This window comes from Anarhichas minor, unplaced genomic scaffold, assembly GCF_050575085.1.
Source record: "Anarhichas minor isolate MPS153535 unplaced genomic scaffold, ASM5057508v1 ptg000005l, whole genome shotgun sequence".
Taxonomy (NCBI): Eukaryota; Metazoa; Chordata; class Actinopteri; order Perciformes; family Anarhichadidae; genus Anarhichas; species Anarhichas minor.
Genome location: NW_027466451.1, coordinates 970,454 through 997,961, shown reverse-complemented (window position 1 = coordinate 997,961; position 27,508 = coordinate 970,454). Strand labels below are relative to the sequence as shown.

General features: G+C 40.4%; 1 protein-coding gene across 1 annotated transcript in view; it reads right to left on the bottom strand.

The window, feature by feature from the left end:
- Window positions 1-25,429, bottom strand: part of smpd3 (sphingomyelin phosphodiesterase 3) — a 33,255-nt gene extending 7,826 nt beyond the window's left edge. Inside the window, exons 1-5 of the mRNA XM_076112506.1 lie at window positions 24,968-25,429; window positions 22,875-23,126; window positions 21,794-22,745; window positions 5,751-5,826; window positions 126-287 (exon numbers count right to left, since the gene is read on the bottom strand). Coding sequence (XP_075968621.1) covers window positions 126-287; window positions 5,751-5,826; window positions 21,794-22,745; window positions 22,875-23,126; window positions 24,968-25,269 — 1,744 coding nt within the window. The 5' untranslated portion in view covers window positions 25,270-25,429. The remainder of the gene's footprint in view (window positions 1-125; window positions 288-5,750; window positions 5,827-21,793; window positions 22,746-22,874; window positions 23,127-24,967) is intronic.
- Window positions 25,430-27,508: the final 2,079 nt, after the last annotated feature.

Sequence of the window (27,508 nt, the reverse complement as noted above, 5' to 3'; positions counted from 1 at the left end):
CTTGGGTTTTATACGTTATCCATGCGGAGGAGATATTGAGAGATGAACCTTCCATCATGTTGGTGTGGGTATAAAATTAAATGTAAAGTTCAGAATATATTGAAGTAGCCCGGAGATATTCATACCTGACGAGCAGTTATCGAAGTTGAGGTCTCCCAGGACGACATCAAAGGCCACCAGGTCTTCCAGCACCTTCTCTCCTTCAGGTGGTTGGGACGAGGATTGGCGAAACTCGGCCCCCCACTGGAGCAACAGGTCCAGCTGCTCACAGCGTACGGATGCATCCCCTGGTAGACGGAGCAGTGTGTATGTGTGTGTGTAGTAGAGGGAGGGAGGAAGCAAATGGATGAATTCAAAATGTTTCCCTGAAGTCACCCAATGGTGTCAGAATGAAAGTCTGAGGGAGTGAGAGGGGACGGAAAGCAATGAAGCTAAGATTTGTCTCCGAGAGCTTTACAATTTGTACAACATGTACAATCCCTTAACGCTGAACCGCTGACCTGGATAAGGCAAAACTAACAACACAATGGGTCAGGATATGATATGATATATTAATACAATGGATGATGATGATACTCTGAGTAACTGTTATACATAGATGTAATTCGAGACGGGTCGCTTGTTGTAACAAACCCACAGATAAATATCACTAACTCTGCAGAGCTGCTCTGGATTTATGGCCCACAACTTTATAGCTTTGGTTCATTATCACTCCGCTCATCAGTCTTGTTTCCAGCGGCAGCAGGCAGCTGTGTTGTGTGAAAAAGTTATCATGGTGAACATAGTGGAGCTTTTAACAACTTTTGAGTAAGATATTCCCCTCTAGAAGTTGGTGGAGACCAAAGAAGAGCTAAAATGAGTGAATATCAGACTTGCATTCGCCAGATGGCTAGAAACATGACTCCAAATCAATTCTAATGTTGCTTTGTGTCTTCTGAATGTGTGAAAAGTTTGCTAACATAATATAACAAACAACCCTGTCTCCTACAAAATTACATTCCCATACAACAAAACTGCACTCTCAATTATGTTTCAAGGGAAACATATTTCATCCCGGATTATGTTGGCAGTTTTTAACAGTTTCAATCACGTGGTTAAAGTTGAAAAGTCAAAACAAATTAAAACAAACAAAAAAAAGCTATAAAACTACTTGGTTAGGTTTGGAGAAGAAAACTACTTCGTTAGGTTCAATAAAAACATCATGATTTAACTTAAAGTGACTATGAAACTGAAACAAAACAAAACAACAAAAAAATGCAACTTGGTGAACTTGGTTCACAATGGACACAAACTGCAGTCTTCAATGTGAAAGCCCTGAATTTCTAAACCCATCCAACACCCCAACTTCCTCCCTTCGGGGACGTCTTAGGACTCATTTGAAACTTATTTGTGATACGTCAAAAGCAAACGTAATCCTCAGCAAAAATGTTTTCCCTCGAGACCCAATTCACAATGCAGTTTTATTGTATGAGAATTTTACTTTTAGGAGGGAGGGCTGATAATAATAAACTAGAAAAGTGCACTCAGTAGAGTGCAGATATCCACCTTGTGTCCCCCCCCGCTCCTCTCCCAAACAAAAAATAGTTGAATCTCACCTAATTGTCCCTCCCTGTCCCATTATTGTCAAGATGGTGGCAAGGATAACAAAAGCAGGGATTTATTCATCTCGTATTGAGCCTGACTTTAGTGGATAATAACATATTGGGTCTGGAATTGCAGATGCTCCGATTCAAAATGAGACCAACCTTGTCAATGGATGTCAGTTTTTGAGCTACAACAGAGGCCAACATGTGTCCTGTAACAGACTAGTTAAGACTTGCTTTTTAGTCTGGCAGATTGTTGAAAAATGCTTTTTGCGCTGCAGTTGTGGATCACTTGCGACCTGTACTGGCTAGTTAAGAGGAATGAGGAGGCAGCAGTCAATGACAGTGAAAAACAGGCCATAAATATGCTTCTTAAAAAGTGTGAACAACCTCAACCACAAGAGGTCCTTAAGCGTACAGTCATAAATAAGCACAAAAACCATGAGGCTGATGGGCCCAGCAGTATGCAAGATTAGCCGTGGACAGACATATACACACATGAACGAATGCACAATCTCCCAAAAGATTTAAGTCTTGAGGAGTAAATAACAACTTTATAAAGAGATAATGTTTACGCCGTGTTTCCAGCGTCCTCAAGTGGCTAAAAAACTGTAGATTTACTATGCATTACAGTGATATCACTTATAGGAATGGGGATATTCTGTGAAATAAAGATGAAGTGTTAATTTATCAGTTGAGATATATTGGTTTATTGGTCTTTTTCACCAAGAACTAATTGCTAAGTTTCACAATATGTTGGCTATCATTGTTTACTGCGCATAATTTGCTTGTATAAGTGGTGTACTGTCACATGCTATAAGTAAAAACTGCACAAGATCATTCCTGACTTTACTGACAATTTCTGTTTCTTTACTTAGTGACAGCTCTTTACTAAGCCATTAGGCTCATCTTTTATGTTACTAATATTAGTGGCATAATATCAAGTCGCTCATGGTGCTATTTTGCTTTGGCAGTGTCCTCTTCGGTCCAGCCCTGCCAGTAAATCTGACAAATTGGAGAGTTGGAGAGAGAAGGGAGGAGGTGGGTGAGAGCGTGTGAGATAGAAATAACAGCTGAATAGAGGAGAGTGTAAGAAACAAAGACGTGTCAAGATATTGCTGGGTGAGTAGGTGGCTCTGGCTTTGATTACTCTCAGCTCCGGCTCGAGTTCATGTGAAATGAAATGTGTCTTTTTTTCTTTTTTGTATTCCTGGATCACTGAGAGATAGATGGAGCTGGGGGTTGCGGGGGCATGTTTGCTGTAGATTCGCCTGTGTATGTGTGTGTTTGTTTCAGTGAAAACTTATTCAAGTTCACACATGAGGTTTATTTAGAGCTGAATAATGTATTAAATTATATATGTGTAACTCAACAACAATCCTGTTCTAATAGAGAACAAAAATGATAAGCATGATTTTTTATTCAGTCACCAACTATCAAATATGGCATAACAGTCTTGTTCCAAAGGCTCCTCCGAATTCAAACGAGCAATGCTGCCTTCTTTTGTCGGACTTTGGAGGATGTTACCTGTCTATCCGTTGCTCTCAGAACTATACAACTTGTTACATCAATGCAATCTTTGCAAAGTCATACATTTAGTGATTTTCTGGGTTTACAATCAGGAAGTGGCGGACAAAGTGTTAAATACCGGTGGGGAACTTGGCCAAGTTCAATCAAATTATGATGTTTCACTTCAACAATAGCTGGAACTGTATAATAGAATTGAATATATAGTTGGTCAATGTTTGTGTTCTCATCCGGGTATGACGAGCTATGCTGTCTATATAGAAACACCTTTTCACACTTTGAAATTACACACAGTTTCACCGAAAGCCCTGATGTCGCAGTTTTCCACTAGGAAATAAACACAGCATGCAGTTGTGGATCCGCACACAAATGTAACCTGATTCATGCGCATTAGGCGTTCCGTGTGCACGCTTTTAACAATAAATACAACGGTTAATAAATACAAAAGAATATTTCATATATATTTAGTATACACTGGAAGCTTTTTCGAAGTCGAACAATTATCAGATCTGTGAAGATGTATTTCAATATCTGTTCGTAAAATATTAATAATTATTCAGGTTGTGATTTGTATAACTGTTTTACATGTGTTCAAATTATTTGTGATAACCCCAAACTATGCACAAACCATGGTCCACATTTGTGAATCTTACTTTTCATTTGTAGTTCATCAATGCACATTTGAGATCAATTTCACTCCATAATTCTTGGTACTCTTTTATTCGCAGTATGAACAATATCATCTCTGCCACTCCAAATTGTAATGTACAGTTTTACGCAAATGACACTGTTTTATATGTCACCGGCTCTTCTGTTAATCTGGCATTCTGAAATTGACACTATTGAATATTATAAATACTTAGGACTATGGCTGGATACCAGACTCACTTTTAAGACCCATGTGGAACACCTGTCAAGCTAAATGAAGATCATAACTATATTTTTGTATAGAAACAAATCATGTTTGCCTTCTGGTGGTGCCTGAATAATAAAGATGAATAATGAGGTGAAATAAAATGTTCAGTTGTGTGAAACACATACAAAAATATGTTGAAAATAATTGAATGAACAAAAATAAAATTGTCCGTGAACATTGTATTGCCATGTATTGTAAAAAGGTAGGTGCAACATGTTTCAGTCTGCCCCTGTTTGGTCTTTAAAATGTTATATTGTTGTTTTTTTTGCTCGCTTTTGTGAAATTTATTTTGTTAAGACCAAAATAAATTATAATTTAAAAAAACTGTTCAGCCATAGGTTTTATATAAGTATATACTGTAAGTGGAAGTAGTTTCCGTGATGTCACCCATTGGTTTGTGGATTGTGGTTTTGAAGCCTTGAGTTTGACATTTTGGCCGTCGCCATCTTCTTTTTTTACCAGTGAGCGGAAGTAACCATATTTGGACTGAGAAGGAGCGACGCCGTTAGTTTCCTGACAATCACAAGTTAGCCAAACTTAAAGCATTCTCTGCTTTATGGTCTGTTTGACTCTAAAGGAACCATAATTTACTAAATGAACATCATGCTGTATTGAAGAAGACTTGAAACTAGAGATTGAGACCATAAACTCATGTTTACAATGTTTACTGAGGTAATAAATCAAGAGAGAAGTAGAGTCATTTTCTCATAGACTTCTATACAATTCATATCCATAGACACCCCCTGATTGACATTTTTTATTTTAAATAATATAAAAATAAAATGTATTTGTATAGCTGATACAAATTTGCATCAGAGTGCTTTACAATCTGTACAGCATACGACATCCTCTGTCCCAGGACCCTCACATCAGAACAGGAAAAACTCCCCCCAAAAAAAACCTTTAACGTTGGGAAAAAAAAAAAAAAAAAAAAAAAATATATATATATATATATATATATATATATATATATATATATATATATAAAGGTCTGACACGCTGCTATTGCAAATCAAACAAAGAGGTTTACCACTGCAGTCAGTGTAGTATTAAGCTCAGTATTTGTTCTGTGTATCTAGTCGATCACACTGCATCGTGCATCTTGGCCTTCAAGCAGGAAAGATTACGAATATACATACACATCTCCTTCCTCTCAGAAAAGAATCAGGTCTCTGTTCACCTCCCCCGTTTTTCCTCCCAGTTTTCCCTCTTTACCCCCCCAAGGCTCTATGTTTGATGTATCTTTAGAAACAGCCCCGGCGCGGCTATATTTAGGCCTAGGCGTAGAAGGAGCCCAGAATAGTAGGCCAAAGGGGAGGGGGGGGGACGTGTCTTTGGTTAAAAATGAGGGAGGCATCGACCGGAAGCTTTAAATAGGGCTGTGACGCTGTAAACAGCTTGAGTCGGTCGCCATGGGAACAGCAGGAGGAGACACGCAGAGGTTTTGATGCACCCATTTATCTAGCTATCTGGACATACGAACACACACACACGCACACGCACACACACACAGCTGTGTGTGAAGCTGGATGGTTGTATTATCTAGAGAGAGACAATCACAAAGACACACACAGAGCTAAGATGTTCTCCGAGTGCAAAGCAGCCCTGAAAAGAGAAAGGCAATGCCCAGGAAATCATATAAATATATTGTGTGTGTGTCTGGGGGACAGAATGAGACAGAATGAGACAGAAAGAGAGATAGTTTGGACGACATGCAACTGTACCTTCTATGGCGTGGAGGTGCGTACACGTGAGGTATCCCACAACCCTCTGCTCCTGATGGGAGGTGCCCACGTGAACCTGCAGGGAAACCAGAGGCAAACGTGAGACGTGTTACTCCGCCGAGTTCAAACAGGCAACATCAAAAGCCCTCTGAGCAAGTGTCTGCGTGCGTTAAGCCCGCCAGGTAGCAACGCCACCTATTAGATTACACAAGGCCAAGGTGGAACTTTGTTGATCCCCCTGGGGAGATTACAGTCATTACAGCAGTCATTATTAAACTGCAGCTGTTGGGGTGCGTTACATAACAGCTGCAGTAGGGCAAGAACATGAATGAAAAATATGCAGCATATGAGAATACATAGAAACAAATTGCATGCAGAGAAGTAATTATGTAATACAATTATGACTTCTGTATCATAACAGCTTATTATTACAAGACAATTATCTAATATTAACCAGGTCCATCGCGATGATGGCATCTCTACACTGCAGTGGCGGGCCGTGCATTTTATACCTAGGCCTTCACTGTTGTCTAGCAGCTGAAATACCTGCAGCTGAAATACCACATGATGGCGCCACAGTTATTATTAATTTCTAAGGCTGTAACTATGAACGTATTAAACCGTTCGGTACGAGGCTTACATTACGTTTGAATAATGCTAGAGCATTTGGAAAATGCAGAAGCTTATATTCAGGAAAATATAATGTTTACTGCGCTCATGGAGGACAGTGGTTCTCAGCTGGTCTGGCTGTGGGACCCACCATCACTCCTTAATGACAAGCCGTGGCCCAAAGAGATCGTCTTATGATTTTACTTTCACAACTTGAACATTGTACGTACTGCTCTGCAGTGTCTTTCCTCGTCTCAGCCCCCTGTGTCATGGTGTGTGGTACATCTCACGCGAGTCAGAATGCCCATATTTGATTGGCTGAGCTGCATCAGGTGATGTGATTCACTAGCCTCTGCTGTTAAGTTTCGTTTCTCGATAGTCACGTGCTCGCCCACTGACCAATCACAGTGCACTCTGCACCTCGCGGCAGAGCTGCACATGGACACTGAGCTGCAGTGTCCATGTGTCCAGTGTCCAGCGCCTGCTAGCCTTCCGGCTAGCAGGCGCTGACACATCAAAGAATACGCCCAACATGTCAAACTAAAGATCTGATTGGTTGAAGAATATGACAATCAACAATATCGTCCCCATTTACTTAAACTGCAAAGGGATTCACTTGTGAGTCTGCAGGCCTCGGGCCTCTCTTCTTACCTACAGACACAGAGGTGAAATCTGATTGGATAAAAGCTCTACTTAAAACAAGTTGCACTGGAAGCAGAGCAACTGAGGAAGACAGTAGCTGTGCAATGAGAAAATAAGATAATGTGTTTAGGCCAGCAGAGAAGGCCTTGCAGGCTCTGACGGCCCACCACTACACTGTAATAATCATGTAATATTACGTTACCTCATAAACAGTGGTGGAAAGTACCTAAGCACATTTCCTCAAGTTCTACATTTTAACAAATAATTAATTTAAATTGTTTTTGTTAAATGCCTTGATGAAGACATAAAGTGGTATTATTTTGTCTTTTTTATTATTATTTAGCCACTACAATAAAGGCGTTTTAATATTTCCTTCTTCGTTGTTATTTGTTCAAATATTTGGATTGCCCTCCTGATAATCCTGTTTCCTGTTCTCTGGTTTTTATATAATTAACACTTTTAGATTATAAGTAAAGTTAGGCATAATTGAGAGCGTGGCCACTTTCAGTGACATGTGGGTGTCGTTTGTGTCTCATATTTATTAGATTAATTTTAAAGATTATGAGATATCATATGAAAAATATCTCATAATTATGAAATTTAGCGGTAATTTCATGATTGCGTGATAAGAATTTTGGAATTGCGCAAGTCATATCCCATAGTTATAAGATCTATTACTCAATGGTAAGATACACATACTGTGATAGTTACTTAATAATTATGAGATAAGGGTCCCATTATTACAAGATTCTTTTTTCATAACTATGAAATAGTTTGCTTGGGATTACGAGATCTAAATATCAGATCCTTTCCTTTGAATTATGAGATCTCCTACAAATTGCAAGATAGGAATCTTGAAATTATGGAAGCTTTTGTGATAATTGAGACATTGAGATATTGTCTCCAATTAGTTCTTTTTTTGCTGGCTCCAGTGTGCTTCCGCGAAGACTACACAGCATCATATCTGAAAAAAACATATTAGATAGGATATGAGGATATGGAGAAAACAACAAGTGGATCATGTAAAAAGTCCAGGAAAACAAAACCATACAATATATTTTATGTAAACATGACTAAGAACAAAAATTAGATCTCAAATTTTTGGAATGTAGCCTTTTGAAAAAAAATCTTGTGGCACCGTGTACACATTTAAAATGTATGGAATTTAAAAAAGAAATTCTCCTTTTCCTCTGCACTGATTGTGCTCTGATCGCTGATTGCAGGCTGCAGTTGGGACATTAGCATGTATTTCACTGCAGTTGACTGACGTCTAAAAGAAGGTAAGACACGGCGAGCATTGCTGGAAACCCATTGTCTTATGTGAGCCCTGTTGTCTCAACTGATCAGGATCCAACATCCTGTCTGCAGTTCAGAAAAAAGTAGCACTGTAGTTTAGAGTTGTTTCGATACCAGAGTCAGAAATACCTCTGATACAGCAAAAAATGATTAGGTATCAGCGAGTCCGCGAGTCTATGAACCGATCTAATATCACATTATCATACCATTATAATTATATTGTTATGTTGTAATTATATTATTAGAATTATTATTTGCTCATTTACTCTACAAAAGAACAACATGCGTCACTCGCTACCCAACGCTACATTGTGAACAACAAAGTTTGCTAGCGTTAGCTGTTAGCAGCCGATGGCAGCTCAGTCCTGCTTGACTAAATAACGGACCTAACAGCTAACATTAACGGAGGTTGTATTGAGTTGCATTATGATGCGTTTACGTTCTATTGAGTAAAAAGTAGCATTGGACAAAGGTACATTATAACGCATCATGATGTGTTCTCATGAAAACTCATGAAAGGCGTGAAACCTATATAATAAAACAAATCAAGTTGTTTGAAGGATAATGTTGTCACAGCGACTGAAATAGATATGAGAATTATGACCTTTTAAACTTTTTTGTTTTTAAATGCACTGATATCAGATCAGTACTCCGTATCAGCCAATACACAAGTTCAGGTTTCAGAATCCGTGTTGGGAAGGAAAGAATGCTACATCTCTATTGTATTTCCGACATAAAAATGATGTTGACCACTATTTGAAAGCGGAAAAGATAGTTAGGTTCCCCTGTGACATTTGCAGTGTTGATATTTCATGCTGCATTATGAATGCCCCGCCACGGAGGAAAAAAATGTCACCTATTGATCACTGTAAACAAAAGGCAAAATGGAGATACAAGTCTCAAGCCATCTGCAACGACGTCTGGTATTTATCCATCATTGCCAGCTTTTTCAAACGATGCTGCATTTAAAGAAAAAAATGAAGATGTATTGAAATGAGTTTACACTGGCAGGGAAAAGTAGTCCTGTCAACAAAAGTGAAGAGAGAGTAGCTGAAAATGTATGCCATTTATTTTGGAGTGTACATTCTGAAATGATGTGCGTGAGCTAAACACGGAGCTGAAGATTTTACCCCTCCATGTCCTTGTAGGCTTTATGCATTTTTCAGTACAGCCTCACAACCTCAATTTCTCCGTTCCCTGAGCCGCAGAGAGCGAGCAAAGCTGCGATGAATTGAACGCCACTCGACTTTTAATCAGACACCTTTAGTGCATCGGTGTTGAGTGAGGTCCCTCGGCTACACAGAAACGAGGCGCGGAGGACGGTGGAGGTTGGCAGCTCTGAAGGGCCGGTGGGTGGACGCAGACAGAGGACGAGGAGGCGGAGGAGGAGGAATAAAGGGTGGCAAAGAAAGGGAGACGGTGATCGTGGGGGTTGTTAGTTTGAAGGCGTTTGGGTGGAGCAGATCTATAACAAGACACAATACACCCTGTTGGACAGGAGTGTTGGACGAGGTGAACTATTCTTAATGTAGCACCGTTCTCACAATTCATAGAATAGAATAAGCATGATTTATTACCAATCCACACTGCAAAAAGTTTCTATAAAAAAAGACTATGCCAGTTGCAGCACAATAGTAATTTGGTGTTTATCCAGTTAATGAAAGCTTGACCAAGTTGCTGACCCAAGCAACCTATTTAAAGGGAAAGCAAAGCGAAAGTGCCCCAAATGTCCGTTGTATTCACATATTTTATTTTAAATACGGTATGTAATTGTATGCACGATTCAATAGGTCAAAAAGTGAACTGCAAAGTAGCAAAATGGGGTTTTCAAAGTCTGAGACTGTGGGCCTCCTCTCAGACAAAGCGTAGTGTACTTGATTGGTTGGTATGCCTATGAGATCATAATGATGCTATTCGTTATTTATTTGTTTCTGATCTGAATCACAGACACTAAGGTTGACTAAAAAAGGCTCTGTGGGCCTCCAAGTTAGCAAAATTAGCTAATTGCTCCACTGTGATCACTGTTGATATTCCTTCTTGTTATAAAATGATTGCTAGTGATTTGATCCATTGTTAAAATAAAAAAGATCCATTTATTAACTTTAAATTGAGTGCTTGTTTAATGTTTAGTGCTATCTGAGCACTACAGTTACCCATTAGTTGTGTAGGATTTGGCAGCATCTAGTAGTGAGGTTGCAAGTTGCAACCAAGCGTGAAGGAGAACGATGATGGCTGACGCATAAAACATGAAAACGCGAAAAATAAGAATGACCCTTAATATAAAGCCAGTGTTGTCCATTCTGGGCTACTGTAGAAACATGGCGGCCAGCTCCGCGAAGATGACTCACTTTGTATGTAGATATAAACTGCTCAGACTATGGTAACGAAAACACATCAATTCTTAGTTTCAGGTGATTATATGCTCTTTTTAATCTATATATAGATGATCTTTCGAAAAAACTAAAAGAGTGTAAGACAGGATGTATGGTGGGGGAAAGTCTTGTTAATCACCTGATGTACGCTGATGACTTAGTGGTCCTGTCTCCTTATAGTGCTGGTTTACAGCAATTGCTCAGAGTCTGCTCACGGTATGGCGTGCAGTATGACATCAAATTCAACTCTAAAAAGAGTGTTATCATGATTGCTAAAACCAAGGAGGATCAGAAGCTACATTTTCCCTCATTTTTTATGGGAGGTCAAGAGCTAAATGTGGTGCACAAAATGAAATATTTTGGTCACATCATCAGGAATGACCTAAGTGATGATGACGATGTGCAGCAGGCATTGTTGCAAATTGTATGCTCAAGCTAATATGCTGGCATGTAAATTTCATATGTGTACAGATGACGTTAAAACAGCTCTCTTCAGAGCCTACTGTACTCCACTGTACGTATACAGCCCACCTGTGGTGCAGCTATAGTAAAGCCAAAATGAAAAAGATTCAGGTGGCATTTAATGATGCTTTTAGAATCTTGCTCAAGCTTCCAAGATGGACAAGTGCAAGTCATATGTTTGTGAGTCGTAATGTTCCCACCTTCCATGCTGTGTTGAGGAATTTTATGAGTCTGAAATAAAAGTTGATTATATACTAAAGAAAATGTACACTCCATTTCTGCCACTAGATCCTCCTAAATGGTACACACCTTTAGGTCATTTATGCTGCTTGATAATCCTTATTTTCCCTGTTACATCATGGATGGCTTACCGGGCACAGACCCAGGGGCCCAAAGTGTCAGGGGACCCCCTGGCCTTCACCGGGAAAATGTCACTCAAAGAGACACGTACCAACCAGGAAGAGACTCAAAATGGACACAGAGAAACATGAAAGGACTACAAAGAGACACAAAAGGACTACAAAGAGACACAAAAGGACAACAAAGAGACACAAAATGACTACAAAGAGATCAAACAAATTACAAACAGATGCAAAATAGCTGCAAAGAGACAACAAAGAGACTCAAAACAACTACAAACAGACACATAATCACCACAAAGAGACAAAAAAACACAACAGAAAAAGGCTAAACAACTTTTAAGTGTTTTGGTGGTGGGGCCTTTGCATATACAGTATGTGCCTAGGGGCCCATTGTCTCACAATCCGCCCATGTGTTACCTCAACTGACTTCTTTCACAGGGACTTGGAAAACACGTTTGCTGTGCGACGCTCGCATTTAGTCAAATCGATTTGAGTAATTTACGATCAGTTAATGTCTTCTGCAATGAAGAGAGAAGTCAGCATTTGTCTCTGGTGAATTAGCCAAGCTACCCCACCGAGGAGAGGACTTTCATTTAGACATATGGAGACTGATGCCCAATAATGGGATGGCTGTTTTGGCTTGGGGTCTGTAAGGGGCTCATAAAAATCCTAAAAGCTGCTATAAAGCATTAGCCTAATCAGCTTGACTATGATACCAAACACGATGCTCATATTGTGGACAGAAATACAGTAAATACACATTAAAGCAAAGATGGGGGCACTAATTCAATTTCTCCTAATGGAATGAATGTTTAGGGACAATGGGTGGGCTAAAAGAGTAGAAAAGGACTCGTCCCATTTGGTTAAATGCACTCATCAGATGGTACATTACCGTTTCTAATAATGTTGCGTATGATGTGAGTCAATGAAAATGTGTGAGGCTGTGTTGGTTTGCAGAGAACAGCTGACCCACGCAGACACCAAAAACCTGTAGTGTATACGTTATGTTCCATATTTCCATACATAATGACAATTGCAGCTTTAGTAATCCATATTTAATGGAATGGTTTGACATTTTTATACAAATATATAATATTTATCTCCCCCCCGGTCTCTTTAACTCTGTCCTCATTCTTTCCCTTTCCTTTGCTTCCTCTCTCCCTCCTTCTCCTCTGCTCTACTCTCTCTATTAATATTTCAGGGGCTTATCTATGCTTCAATAAATGTGTGCACCCTGAAACTGACAAGAGAGACCTGAGGGGATTGTTATGTGTGTATATATGTGTGTGTGTGTGTGTACGCACTCACGCATACAAAAAACGAGTGGACTTTCAATGTGTTTACATTGTCTGTGGTCTGTGCAGAGGAGGAAGTTTAGATGAATGCTCACTGGAGTTCTGTGTAGTGACGGAGGAGAGCTCGACCTGAAACAATTTATTCCGAAATTAATAGAAAGAGGATTTTTTTTACTCTTCTGCCCTGTATGAGTAAAAATTATATGAAATTAAATGAATTGCATTTCTTTGGAAATAAAACAGCAAATGAGTCAGAATGCAGGATATGAGATGCTGAAACTTCCAAAGACTTCCTCTCATTACAGGGCATTGAGACAGAACTGAGTGGAACTGAAATGAGCTGCGAGGCGATTTCACACTGGAAGCCAACCAAACCGGGCCGAGTTATGAAAGCCTGATTATGAAACCTCGAAGGCTGCTGTAACTAATTACCTTAACTTGACCATCAGATGAGGAGTGAGCCGAGATTTCACCATGCATTATTTGCATGGGTTTGATCGCTTCACTTGAAAACCAAGCAATGAAATTGTTGTGATGACAGACGGGTGGCAGAAAGCAGCAGGGTGACAGTTTTCCAGTCTTTTCAATATTTGCTGCTGTGAATCTTATGTCGGAAGTCAACTGAGACAAATTTAAATCAAGACTTCAGTCATTCAAGACAAGTTGAAGTCAATTCTTGAGTCAATCAAGACATCTTTTTGTCATGTCTCAAATCACAGCTCAAGACAAGTTACAGGTCAGTCGAGATAATTTAATGCAAGTCTTGGATCAGTTGATAGAAGTCCAAGTCGAGGCTTGAGTAAAAATGAGACATATCCACATCAACTCTCAAACCAGAAAGTCCAAGTCAACTCTTGAGTCAGTTGAGACAAGTCCAAGTTAAAGCTTGAGTAAATTGAGAGATATCCATGTCAAGTGTCAAGTCAAACAAGAAAGTTCAAGTCAGGTCTTGAGTCAGTTGAGACAAGTTCCAATAAACTTTTGAGTCACTTGAGAATAGTCCAAGTCAGGTCTCAAGTCAATCAAGACCAGATCAATCCAAGACTCAAGTAATTTGAGACAGGCTCAAGCCAGGTCAGTTGAGATATGTTCATTTAATTTCTTGGATCAGTTTATACAAGTTCATGTCTTTAATCAATCAAGACAGGCTCAAGTCAAATCTTAAGTTATTTGAGACAAGTTCTGAGTCAATCGCGAGAAGTTCAAGTCAACTCTTGAGTCAGTTGAGACAAGTCCAGGTCAAGGTTTGAGTAAACAGAGACATATTCATATCAAGTCTCAAGTCAATTAAATTCAACAACAAGTTCAAGTGGAGTCTCTCAAGTCAAGTCACAGTTCAATTATTGAGCCAATCAACAGGAATCCAAGCCAAGTCGTAAGTCCTTGAGAGTAATCCAAGTCAAGGGTAAAGCCATTGGGACTAACAAGTTAAACTGAAAGACAAGTTGCAAGCCTTTCAGGTCCCTGATCGCTGTTTTTAATTCCAGTGACCAGTAAGTCCATAGCTCTGGAATCTCATGTTATTTATGTTGAAGAGGTGAGCAGAAATCTGACCCTTTAGCATGAAAACCACAAACAAACTGTATGAGCACCACTAAATATGAGTTGACTTTATTATCAAAAACTTTAATTACAGAGACAGCGCTCTCCCTTTTGGGAAACATTTTAAAATTAATATTCTATCTCTGCCTCGTCACTGACCTGCTGCTGCTCTCCAGGTAAATGCATCCACGAGGAAATAATGAGAATGTGTCTTTGTGTCCCGAGTTAGATTTGCTAAAGACTGACTTCAGAAAAACAGCATTTGAATTTCTCATAATCTAAATAAACCGGACTGGGAGAATTAGCAGATGATGGCTGGGGGGAGATTTTGACACAATGGGTTTATTATGTACTAAATTCATTTCATTGTTGTAATAAACATACATCATGGTGCTACTAGATACTTTACCCCAAAGTAACCCAAACTGAAATAAAGTGATAAAGATAAATAAAGTGACCCTGACAATGAAATTAGAACATTATCAGGTCAACCCTACTGCCAGACAAAAACATAAATATTAACTGATTTTGCACAGCCCCGAAAAATGTTCAATAATGTAATGACAAAGCATTTTAAAGTCCACATAAAGGCCCTCTTATATACTGTATGATTATGATTATTCAGTTGGCACTGAACGATGGCATCGGACCCAATATGGACGTAATTCCTGGGGATACTAGGCTGTTTAGACGGATGTTTTAATAATAATGAATGGTTGATATCTTGGATCAAAATAATTTCCATTTCCTAACACGTATGACAGAATAAGAATACAATCTATATTGAAAAATTAAGTTGGACTAAATGTTCGATTCAGTTAAACGGACATTTTGTAACAGACAAGTCAACACAGTCTTTGGTTCCAAGACAATTCTTAGCCATTTCAAAGTCTGGATTTAGTAATCCAGGTGAATTTTGAGCCACAAGAGCCGTAAAGCTGATATTAGTTAAGTTTTTACAATTGCAGCAAGAGGTATAAAACTGTGTGTAGGTCCAAGACATGTATAAAGCTGTGCATGCACAATGTTCTGCTCCATAAATGCTATTATTTCTAAAAGTGTACTCATGTGTATGATCTGAGTTATATACACACACCTTAATCAACTGTTTGCATGTTATCTGTCTCCTGGTGTCTTCTAGCCTTTTACTGCACCATAGGGAGTTTTATAATTAGTGTCTTTGAAGTAAACAGAAGAACTGAGTAGTTCTCATAAACATGGATAGCTAGAATTGCTAAACAGACAAAGAAAAAAAGAACACTAAAGACAACAACAGGAAATCCATGGAAGATGATTACAAGGCCACCAACAATATTGTGTCTGACAGGCGATGTCTAGGAAAGTGCAAAAGCACCACAGTGATGAGTGCGCACAACTAAAAAAATTGAAAAAACGAAGAATTTCAGGGATCATCACTTTAACAACGACTTCCGACTGAATATCCTTGTTTATGTTTGATGTGAAAGAACACACACAGTATCTGGTGGCTGTGAAGAGGAACACAGCGTGAACATCAGGTACATCAAATGAAGTGCATCTAATGAGATGCGTCCCAGCTGGCGGAGTGCTGAGTAGTAATGAGCGAGAATGACCAAAGGGCCACGGAGGGGGAGCGAGGGTTCACAACAAGATGCCGCCTTGGAAGGCTGCCAAGATGTCTGGAGGATGGACAGGGGCAAGCAGTGAACAGCGGGGACATCAAAGCCTGCAACTGGCTGGGAAAAATGGGTTACATGGGCATTTTTTATTTATTTATTTATATATTAAATATACATATATCTACTTTTAGGGATGCATAGTGCACTTGTGATTATGCTTGTCATTATGTAATGTTTACTTGGATATGCTACATACCAGTGCCATGAGAATTGAGCATTGTCATCACTAAATGAAAACCAATAAACACTGTTGGTGATAACCCAACATTTCCTGAGTTTGCTGCTTCAAAAATAAATATTTTAAATAACAAAATAATGTATCGAAAAACATGTTTAGCAGCGATTAGCAGAGCTTCGTTTACTGCTATCCTTCAACGTAAACAAGTCGAAAATTCTACAGGGAGGAAAAGTAAGCATTAAAAATAAATGGGGACTTTTACTGAGAAGAATTTATAGGAAAATGTCTTTTGCATTAAATTATTGGAGCTGTATTAGCTGCTATCCTTCAATAAAAGACAGGTATATTAATATTGAAGGGAGGAAGAGTATAAGCATAAAAAAATAATGGGGATATAGGGAAAATCTGTTAATCATCACAGCGAAAATAACGTGGGACTTATAGAGAATTTTCTCTACAGCCGCTTCTTTGACCACGAAATATCCGATCACCGATCAGGCAGGACGCGTTAAGACACATATAAGGACAAATGTATTTAATCACAAAAGTCGCATTCACCATGGCCAATCACGCCGGATTGGGAGACTTGTGGTTCTCTCAATAAGCATTTCCTGGCAGTAAGGAGAATCATTTTGTTTAACATTGTTTGCTTCCCTTTTCTGTCAGTTGGCAGTGTCAGCAGCAACTGCTTGCATTGAAACACGTACCTGCCAGCTGGCTGACAGCCAGTTTGTCAGGGGGACCCGGGATGACCTCATAGATAAGGGGGTGGTGAAACGGGGTTGTGACGCCTGCTCGTAATCTGCAGTGACAGTCAGTGGGCAGCAGGGCAGACAGGGAGACTGTCAGCGTGCAAGCTGTGATGATGGAGTGTGTTTTCATTAGATCTGGTACTGTATAACGCGAGGGCATGTATGGACACAAACAGATAGATTTGCACACACACATACAGGTGCACGTCATTGCAGAATGGATCCGTCCCAGCGGGAACTGGATCCAATCCAGACTCGCATTGCTGACCGCCACGGTACACGGCTAATTAATGAACTCACAGACTGTCCACACTCACCACAGGGCACACACACATACACATAATAAACCGGACATACACACACATAAACGCTTCTCCCTTCATCGCTGATTCACTGCACGTTGTGTTTGTGAGCTTTACTCGGTGCACTACTGCTTTTTCTCTCCAAGGAAAATTATGCGTGTCGTCTTATTATAAAAAAAGGCTGCTTTTCAAAAGAAACATGAATCAAAGAAGAAAAAATATAAAGCCCATCACTCTGCATAGCCCACATTAGTGCACTGGTAACCATGTCATCAACCCGTCCTGCTTCTTGCACAGTATAACCAGCATGGACATACCTCCATTATGCATTAAGACTACATCCCGTCTTGGCATACTTACAGTAGCCTACATGGGATCTGTCATCCTGCTGAAAGTGCTAATGGAATCCATACTGTATAAGTTATGCAGTAGGCAATGGGGAACACAACAGGATGTCCCTCGGTTACTGTTGGGAGCATTGACTGTAAGAAGTGGAGCTAGTCATCGTGACTTCACCCATTGGTTTGTAGACTGCTGTTTTGAAGCCTCGAGTTCGGCAAGTTCCCTGTCGCAACCAATGAATGTAAGTTACCATATTTGGAATGTGGAGGAGTGATGTAGTGACGCTGTATACGGCTCTGGTATACAGCGTATTTTACGAAGAGTTTTCCTTCGAAAGCCTGCAACACCTGCACATGGTCATTTCAAAATAAAATCCCTTCTCCACAGGAAACAACTCAGTGGCCTTTAGGTATAAAAATTGCTTGGTTAGGTTTAGGAAAATATCGTCATTTGGTTAAATATCTACGGAGGTGCCGTAACAGAAGTACCCAAGTTGGGTGACAATTACAACAAGGTTGACTTCTCTTTTCACACAGGGAATGAACAGTTGGACTCACCCATCTCCTCTGGCCCTGTGTGGGCTTTTGGGGTCTTATACCTTGTTCATGCTTACGTGCACAACATATGTATTGATTTCGGGAATACCTACAATTTACGGCACATTACTTTTTGTTGGTATACCTAATGAAGAGAATGGAGAATCTGGGGCCAGTTAATCGATGGGAATATAGACTTGTACAAGTCTTGTCCATCCCCAACAGTCTGTTGGTAGCTGTACTGTATCCAACTGGCACAGTTTAAAAAATATATATAATTACGTTTCAATAATTATAAACAGTCAAAGGGGCAATCTCGAGGATTTTTATTTAAATATATGTCCGTAAGTCACTATCTTTTGCGGAAGGAGGTAACACAATGGTGATTGAAAGAAATGCTGCATCACTGTTATTTTCTATTGTACACACACAAAATTGAACTATTGACACAATAGTATAGTATAGTAGATAAATAGCATGTCAGTATTGAATTCTGGTAGCAGCTAAAGACTCCAAACTGCTAAACTTGGAAAGCACTTCCTTAGTTTCCATTTATATTGAGATTCAAAATCTGGTCAGGACTGAAATCTTAAGGATTTGCATATTATCCTACAAGCCATTTTATTGTTTATCATCAATGTGTTTTCAATACCATGTATAAACACAGATGTGGAATTATGCTAATTTCTACGCTTAAGACCTTGAAAATGACAACATGTATTTTTTTTGTTTTATGCTTTTTTCTCTCCACGTAGCAGTGGGAGATGTGGAAAGCTTGTGAGTGTTTTGTAATTATTGTGGTGCATTTACTCACCACAATGACAGACACGTAATGTGTGAATGGATGTGGGTGTAAATAAGTTTATTTACCAAGTACTGTCTGCAATGGGCGGATTCTCCGTCACTGCAACATTGTGGCAATAGTGCATCGAACATGTACTGACTGACATTATCTACACAAGGGCATCAAATGGGTTAGGAAGTAGAGCAGATAGATACTGGTGCACCAAAGTTCTTAAAGCAGACTCTGATAATGTCCTTTCCATACTATGGAGATCTACGGTAATTAATGCAGCTAATGATAGCTGGCAGGTCATTTGAACTCTCCGCCCGTCTTTCACACTCACGCATGCTTTCACAAATGTACGATGAGTTAATTTAGTATAAATAGACTTAATGGGCAGATTCAATTACGGCCTCGTCAACGGTACGAATAGCGGGCATCAGAGATGACAAGATTAGCTTTTGGCTGAAACAGCACCAAGCAGTGATCAGAGCTCAGACACATTTCTGCTGCGGGGAAAGCATAAAATTAGGTCCACTGTGACATTTAGTTCTAATTCAGCTCATTTTGAAATATAATGAGCACATAAACATACACAATCCAAGTTGTCTAATTATTTTTGACTACTTCTGTGATCTTGTCAAAGCCTACAAAAAGCAGCCCCAGTCTAAATATAGACCGGGATATTACTTATGACATTTCTCAAAGTGGTCTCTGCGCTGACCTTTCAGTGACAACTGAAACTACTTTGTGAAACCATGGAAAAATGATAAAAAGGTTCGTCTGTCTCAAAACTGTAAAAATTGATTTTTTATGGAAGTAGAATTTGACTAAAAATGTTACAGAGCTTTAGGACACGTGTGTATTGAAATATTTTGTTCAAATCTCCCCTTTTAATAACTACTTTAAAGTGTGATTAATGTTGTGTGTTGTATATTTTCAGTGTGTTGTTTTATATGATCATTTCAACATTTGTAAAGTGTCTTTGAGAACTATGAAAAGTGCTCTATGAAAAATAAGGATTTTATTGGCTTCCTGATTGGGTGGTGGTCATTCTTTTTGGGAAATGTACGATTCGCTTTCTTGCAAGAGTGGATCCAGAGATGGTTAGCTTAGCTTAGCATAAAGACATACAGGAAGCAAGGGGAAACTGCTAACCTGGCTGTGTCCAAAGGTAAAAAAGAATGAACTCATCATATCTGGTTTGTTTAATCCGTACAAAAAAAGGTAAAACTTGATAAGTTGTTCCTTTAGTGCTAAGTGTTATGAATCTATTTCTTGGTCGGGTACAGTGACTTCCTGGAGTTTTGTCGTCACTGTGAAGTTGTCTCAACAAGTTGTACGGTATAGATCCAGGGTTGCTGTTTGCCCGTTTCCAGTTTTTATGCTAAGCTAAGATTCTTGCTCTAATTCCATAGTCATGGGACAAATATAAGATAGGAATCAATATTCTGACCAACTCTTTGCAAGAAAGCAAACAAGCAATATCCTAAAGTATCAAACTACTTCTCCTCTTCTCACTCCTGCATAATTTGCCTAAAACGCCTATCAACCGTGTACCCAAAGTAAACTGACAGCTCTTATTGAACCATTGGGAGAACATGTATGGTTTTAGTCTTTATTGAACGGCAACACTCTGAAGTTTCTCCACAATCAGTCAGAATCACTGTAAGTGCTACTAGCATTGAGCTAATGCGTTTTCAGCACAGTGAAAGAGAAGGATTTTATTTCCGCCTAGATTTGTTTTGGCCAACAGATGGCAGCAGTTATCTATGGCTGGGACTTACAGGCTTGAAAATACTCTCCTACGTCAGCATGCAGTCATGACACCTGGTATAAGTTATAATTTGATAACAATATGACAGAAAACTAATATTTTACACATGGTTTATTAAGATTGCGGCCGCGTAAAAACGCATTTGGAGGCTCGCGTCACCACGTCAAAATGCATATGCTACGATAAACTACATGTCCGAAATTCGAACTATAGTCTATTTATGTCGAAGTATAGTTAACTATATCATATTTAACCATTATCAACTTTCACAGATTCTTGTAAATTCTCATGAACCAGACTTTGGTCTTGATAATCGGTCTCAGCAACTTGAGTCATGGTTTACAGTTCAGTTTTGAAAACTTTCCCAGCATTCAATCTGATAAATCTGCATATCCTTGGCTTCGTAATTTCATTGGCTATATGGAGCCTGAGTTTGAACTGGATCTGTTGCGATTGGCTCGAGCTATACCCAAAGAAGAGAGGCGGGCATTGTCTTTCAAAGCGGACTCTCGTTGGCTGTTCCAGACTGTGACCGGGCTATAGAAGCTCCTATTGGGTCAAATGAGGTGTCAATCTAACCGGCGGAATGCAGCCTCCATTTTGCGATGAAAATCTCCGCTCTGTTGACACGGAACGTGAAGTTATGCCCGAAATATGATCGCGAGTTATCATATCTGCTGGCTAATTTGAAATGATGCAACAGACCCCCGTGGGTCTTTATGGACGTACTAATGTGTTTTGGACTAAATCTTTTACTGGATTCGATCGAGTGGACCCTTAGCCACCTAGCAAGACCGTTTTTGCTGGACTAGCATGCACAAGGGGGACGTTATGAATCATAATCGGTGAATCACGGCGATATTTTATCGGCTATTTTTGGAGTGCTTGTTTGACAGAGACGTTTGACAGCAGGTGTACCTGCTGTTGTTATTGTATCTTGAAATGGTTTGCATAAATCGAATTACAAGAACCGTAGCTTTCTAATGAGATATCACATTAATACTCATCGTTACAGAGCAGTTGTGTGCATAACACAAATATGCCGTTATCACTCTGACAGCCCGTGAGAAGAGGTTTTAAGTATGACTGAAAAAAAAAGAATACGAGGAAGAAAAAGTAAAACAAAATTCTGACCTTGGCAAACAGCGCGCCCTTGGCTGCCAGTGCGTCCTCCCCTCTCCCGTTGGGGTAGCACTCAAACCTTGCATCTAGGATTGGGTAGCGGCTTGCCAGCATCAGCCCACTGTTCAGGAATTTGAACCTTGAGCAGCATCCTTTCCATCCGTACCGGCCAACGTCGCTCAGCACATAGGGGAAATAACGATGCAGCTGACACTGCAGTCTGGTCGTCGACCCGTGGTCAAACACTTCCTGTAGAGCCAGAAAATCCAAGTTGGCAGGGAAAAAGGCAGAGATGTCGTGGTCGAATGTTTCATCTCCATGGCGGCGTTTTCTACCGGGGCGCTTGAAGAATGACGTGCGAGGGACATGGGAAAGAGTATTGTTGGAGGATATGCCAACGCCACCGTCACCACCATGATAACGAGCGAGGGATTCCCTGGAGGCAGTCATACTGCCCGTGTCTCCCGCCACCTGATCCCCAGTCCGATGGTTCCCTGTTTCAACCTCCTGTGGGTCTGGCTCTGGGGCGCTGATGCTGATTTGAACCGCTGAGGCGTGAGGTGGGCAGTCTGAGGACGCTTTTGTCTGGATCCCTTCCCCATGCACGGGACAGTCATGATGGCCATGACCAACTTGAGCCCCTGTGGAATGCAAGGGGCAGTCTGGAGCCTCCCCTGAGATGTGTACGGGACACTCTGAGCTGCTGTTAGTCCCTGCAGGGTGGAGGGGACAGTCTTCTGTCGTGTCTCCTCCCTCTGGGTGAAGAGGGCATTCAGAGGTACCCTGGTCTCCTGCAGATGGGTGTACGGGGCAGTTGGCAGCATCTGAGGGGTGAATTGGGCACTCGGTGAGGGGTTCGGTTTCCGTGTCGGCTGGGCCGTTGGTGGTGTGTGTTTGGTCTGGACGCTGGTCCAGAGAGGAGGTGCGGCGGAAACCTGTGGCCAGGCTGCTGAAGGATGCCGCACTGATGAACCGAACAGAAAGAAAGAACTATTCAAAATCCATTTATTCAATTGATATGTATGACAAGAGTGAATGTTTTTACTGCTGCTAAGACGGAAGCAGAAGGAGCCCAGGAGCAAGCTCTCCTCACCTGATGGAAGTGTTGGTAGGTGAGTCGATGTAGATTTTAATCTGAGGTCGACTGGCACCATTGCGGATTCTCTTCCCCACCTCCCGGGCTCTCCTGTGCGTGTCTGACAGGTTGTTGAACCTGGCCAGAGAGTCGGGCAGCAGGCACACGTTGGCACTGCAGAAACAGAAGCTTCTGCCCTGTGGCCTCCATTCCCCAAGGCCAACCCCACCTGGCCCGGCTTGGCCCTGCTCGGCCTGGTGTTTGTCTGGCCTGCACAAGGTAAGCAACGGAAACACTAAATCAAATCAAAAAGAGGCTGTGGAGCACACAAATAACCCAATAAATAACCCTCCATAATGAAACATAATGAAAAAAGTTTAGAGTTTAGGAAATACGGTTATCTTATTAGCTAGCCTAGCATAAAGCCTGGAAGCAGGGAGAAACTACTACCTGGCTCATTGTGTGGTTATGTTGAGGGGAAGACACATTTTGATAACTTTGGAACAAAAAATGCAGCCTCATTTGGAGAAACGTTATGCATATCTAGCTTGTACCATGGGATATTTTACGCATTAACTTGCAATTATCTTGATAGAAGTCATTATTTTTCCACTTTGTTTCTTTCTTATCTTTACATCCTTTTCTGTTGTATGCTTTCCATACAACCACAATTTTATTTTCATTTCATTATGTTTTTCTTCCCAAATCTATCAATCTATCCTTTTCTACTAACTCTATTAGGATCGCTGCTCTTTGATCCTATATTATGGAAAAACCTGGAACCATTTCACTTAACCATTACCACATTCATTTTGAGGCAGCAGTATAATTACTGGAAACAAACAGATAACAAAGGGAATATCTAACTTTGTGAGAGAGTGCTGCTCCTCCACAGCAAACAGAGCTAAATACAGCATTTCCAATTTCATGGTTATGATGGGTAGCCTGCTGTGTGTTTGGATAACCAAACACTCGCTGAGAACTAATTGAGCCTGGCAGCTGTAGGCCAGACCAATGAGCAAACTCTTTACAGTAGAATGACTCCATTTTCTGCCTCTTGAAATTTCCAAACTTAACAACTGGCACTGTAGATATAAAATGAAGCATGATTTTGCAAGTGAATGGCCTATTTTTTTTTTACCTCAGATAGATTCAGAAACTCATTTGATGAATAGGTTTGGAGAAAATCGTCAGGGATCTGGCTGTTTCCAGAGATCATCTTGCGATGGGATAACATCAGCTGCTATGCTAGGGTTGGGAATTATTCAATCCAAAATGAGCACAACAGCTTCAAGTATAATTATAAAGCAAAAACTAAAAATCCATATATACACACACGTGTTAAACATTGTGAACTGAGGGGTAACGTAAAGATGTAAAATCAAATCTTCAAAATTACTCAAAATATTTCACATCATATTTTTCGAGTAAATTAAGTTAGTATGTACTTGATGCCTCATTATTATCAATTCAGACGACGTAATTGTGTATCATGATATCTCTATAAATAAATTCATCATGACATGATTCCATTGAAAGACGATAAATTATTATATTGAATTATCGCCCAGCCTTTACACGACAACAATGCTTGTGTGGCAAAATGTGGTGCTGGAGACACTTACTGCACACAGCAGCATTTTGAACTTGTAAGTGGATGTTTTGTACCAAAAAAGTTTACAGTTAATGATCTGTCCTTGTGTCTTTATGAACACTGACTTAGCTTTAAGTTTCTTTTATCTTTTTAATCAAAGGAGCAGATTTATTCAAACATAGTTGGTTATGTTTTGTACTAAAGATACAGTTGAGAGTTTCACACCCATTCAAGCCTGGAAAGTCTACTGCCATTGACTAAGTCAACCTACAGAACTTACCAGCAAAAACTTTGACTGTCAATGCATTTCGTTTGTTTCCTACAATATGAGCGTGCAGCAACTAAAGCAGGACTTTCAGAGGACCTTCTGAGGACCTTCTGAGGACTTTCAGGGGACCTTCTGAGGACTTTTAGAGGACCTTCTGAGGACTTTTAGGGTACCTTCTGAGGACCTTCAGAGGACGTGAAAGGAGCAGATAAAAAAAAAAAAACCCGTGCCACTAAGGGCCACACTAACCTGCGGTAGGTGTACAAGTATGGCTGGCGGATGGCCTGCAGGGGAGCCCAGATGACGAAGCCCAGCAGGGCGAAGGGCAGGGAGGCGAAGAGGAGGAGCAGGTATAGTGGCGCGGAGATCAGCAAGCACAGGGTGAGGAAGGAGCAGGGGTCTTGGGAGCGTCGACGCTTCTCCAGCGATGTGGCCACGCAGGAGGCCAGGAGCTGGTCCAGGAGCCAATAGCAAGGGAACACCAGGCTCCACGACAAGCCATCCAGGAAGTGCAGACAGGCCCCGGAGTAAGGGGTGGTGTGGAGGACCATCTCTTTTCTTTCCTTTCTCCCTCTTTCTTCCTCTCTCTGTCACTTTCTCCTCACCTCGCACTCTATGTCCACACCCACATGCACTCTTTGAACAAGCGAACGCAAATCTATTCCAGAGATAACATGAACATGAATAAATAAAAAAAGAAACCAGACTCAAATGTAGACCCTCCCCCCTCCTTGGAGAGAGGTACACTACATGGTTTGGGGTGATATTTTTGGGGATCTTCACAGACAAGCTTGTCTCAGCATTACCTCCCCTCCCTCAGCAATCACACCTTGTACAAGGGGGGTCGAGGAACGCAGTCTGGAGGTCGGGGGTTTCCATGACAAGAGCGTTTCCGTTGATGAAAGATCTACGATTGCGAGGATGCCAGTTGGCTCAAGATGGGGCAGCCATTAAACGTCACCCGGCCGTTAAACATCACCGTTTCCTTAGGACCTGGAGAAAGTGAACTGGTTGATAGAACAATAGAGCAAATAAATAGAGAGAGAGAGAGAGAGAGAGAGAGAGAGAGAGGAACAAGAAACAGGAGATCAGTGATGGACTTGCTGTGAAAACTGAACCTTGTTTATCTCCTAATGTTTGTGAATGCATCATGGATATAGTTCCCACAGCTGCTTTTAAGTCCACTACAGCAGCAACTGAAAATATGCTTCCGCCACATTAAAAAAAAAATGAAGGTGCCTGTCTTAATAGGAAATGGGCTGGGCTAATATGTTCAAGAAGAACAGGTCATGAATGGTCCAGAATGATAATCAATATGATATTAACCACTACTGCTTAAATGATCTTTCTGCCCACAGTGGACTTAACCAGAAAAGACTGTCAGTGAATGCTTTATGGAATGCGACTATAATATACCAACACAAGCAACAATGGAAAGAATCAATTCCACCAGCATGAATAGATAATGAATAGATTAATTAATTCCTGACAACAGCTAGGGGTTTAGGAAAAAACAAACAAAGTGTTGACATCAGGGCAACCTCATATACCCGACAGGGACCACCGGAGCAACAAGGCAGCACATCTACAGCACGACAAAATGACTCCAGAATCCATCAAACCACACTGAAACTCACCGTATGCTGTACACACATTATTCTAGCACACGTTACATGCACAGCCCATATTAAGACACGTAGTGGGTGAAGGTGATGTCCCCAATTACACTGGTAAGCAACTGTACTCACTTTACATCTGTCAAATAACATTATTGTAATACATCTTCTTGACTCAAAAACGTTAAAAAAAGTATTGCTGTCTGTCTTAATTAATTTTCACCGACTTGAAAAAGTACGCCACGTTGTCTGTCCTATATTCATTTCGCATCCAGGATCTGTTCTTTTTTTATCTTTTCAAGTTGGAACACTTCTCAACAAAACACCACTTTGTGAGCCATTTGTCAAAACAGCCCTACTATTTTCTTCCAAAATGAAAATCTTTTGTTTGACAGGCTCATCCTCTGAATAGCACAACAATAATCACTGTCACCTCCATCCTAGTAATCTTCTGCGCAGTCAAAACCTTTGTGTACAACATTGATTCATGTTATTGTGTGAACGGTGTTCCCCATTTTGTAAGATGACTGACTTGCCGCCTGTTACTGATCGACTTCCTCTTTATGCTGGTTGACTGATTGACCCAGGCGGCTGAGAGTTGAAGAAATGTCCTGCTGATTCAACGGTAGGTCGAACTGACATGATCGCAGCGCTTCCAGCTGACTGACTGACTGTTTAACTGTCTGGGCGGCTTACTGGCTTGACGTGTCATTGTCTGGCAGATTAGCAGGACGACAGACAGCACTTTCAAATTCAACCACCCTTTGGATTTAGTGCTTAGGTTATAAATCCATGGTTGCTGTTTATTTAAGATAGTGAATATGACTGTGATGGTAATTGGTTAAAGCACTGTTTAACCTACCTATCAATTAAACGCTGGTGTCTATTTAGCGTAAACAGAGGACAGAGTGCGCAGAGAGAAAGTCAGTGACCTAATGAAAGCGAGCAAATAGAAGGCTAACCTCCTGACACTCTTAATTCTAATCCAGACAAATTCACTTTTTGCACTGCTGCCTGAAATTAAAGATGCAATTTGCAGCCTTCCCTCATTAAAATGAGCTATTTATGGCTCACTGTTTTAGGATTCACCAAAAATACATGGATAATAAAAACATTTCAAATGATCTATTTAAATTCAATTTATTTTTAGTAATTTTAGTTTTTAATGTTGAAA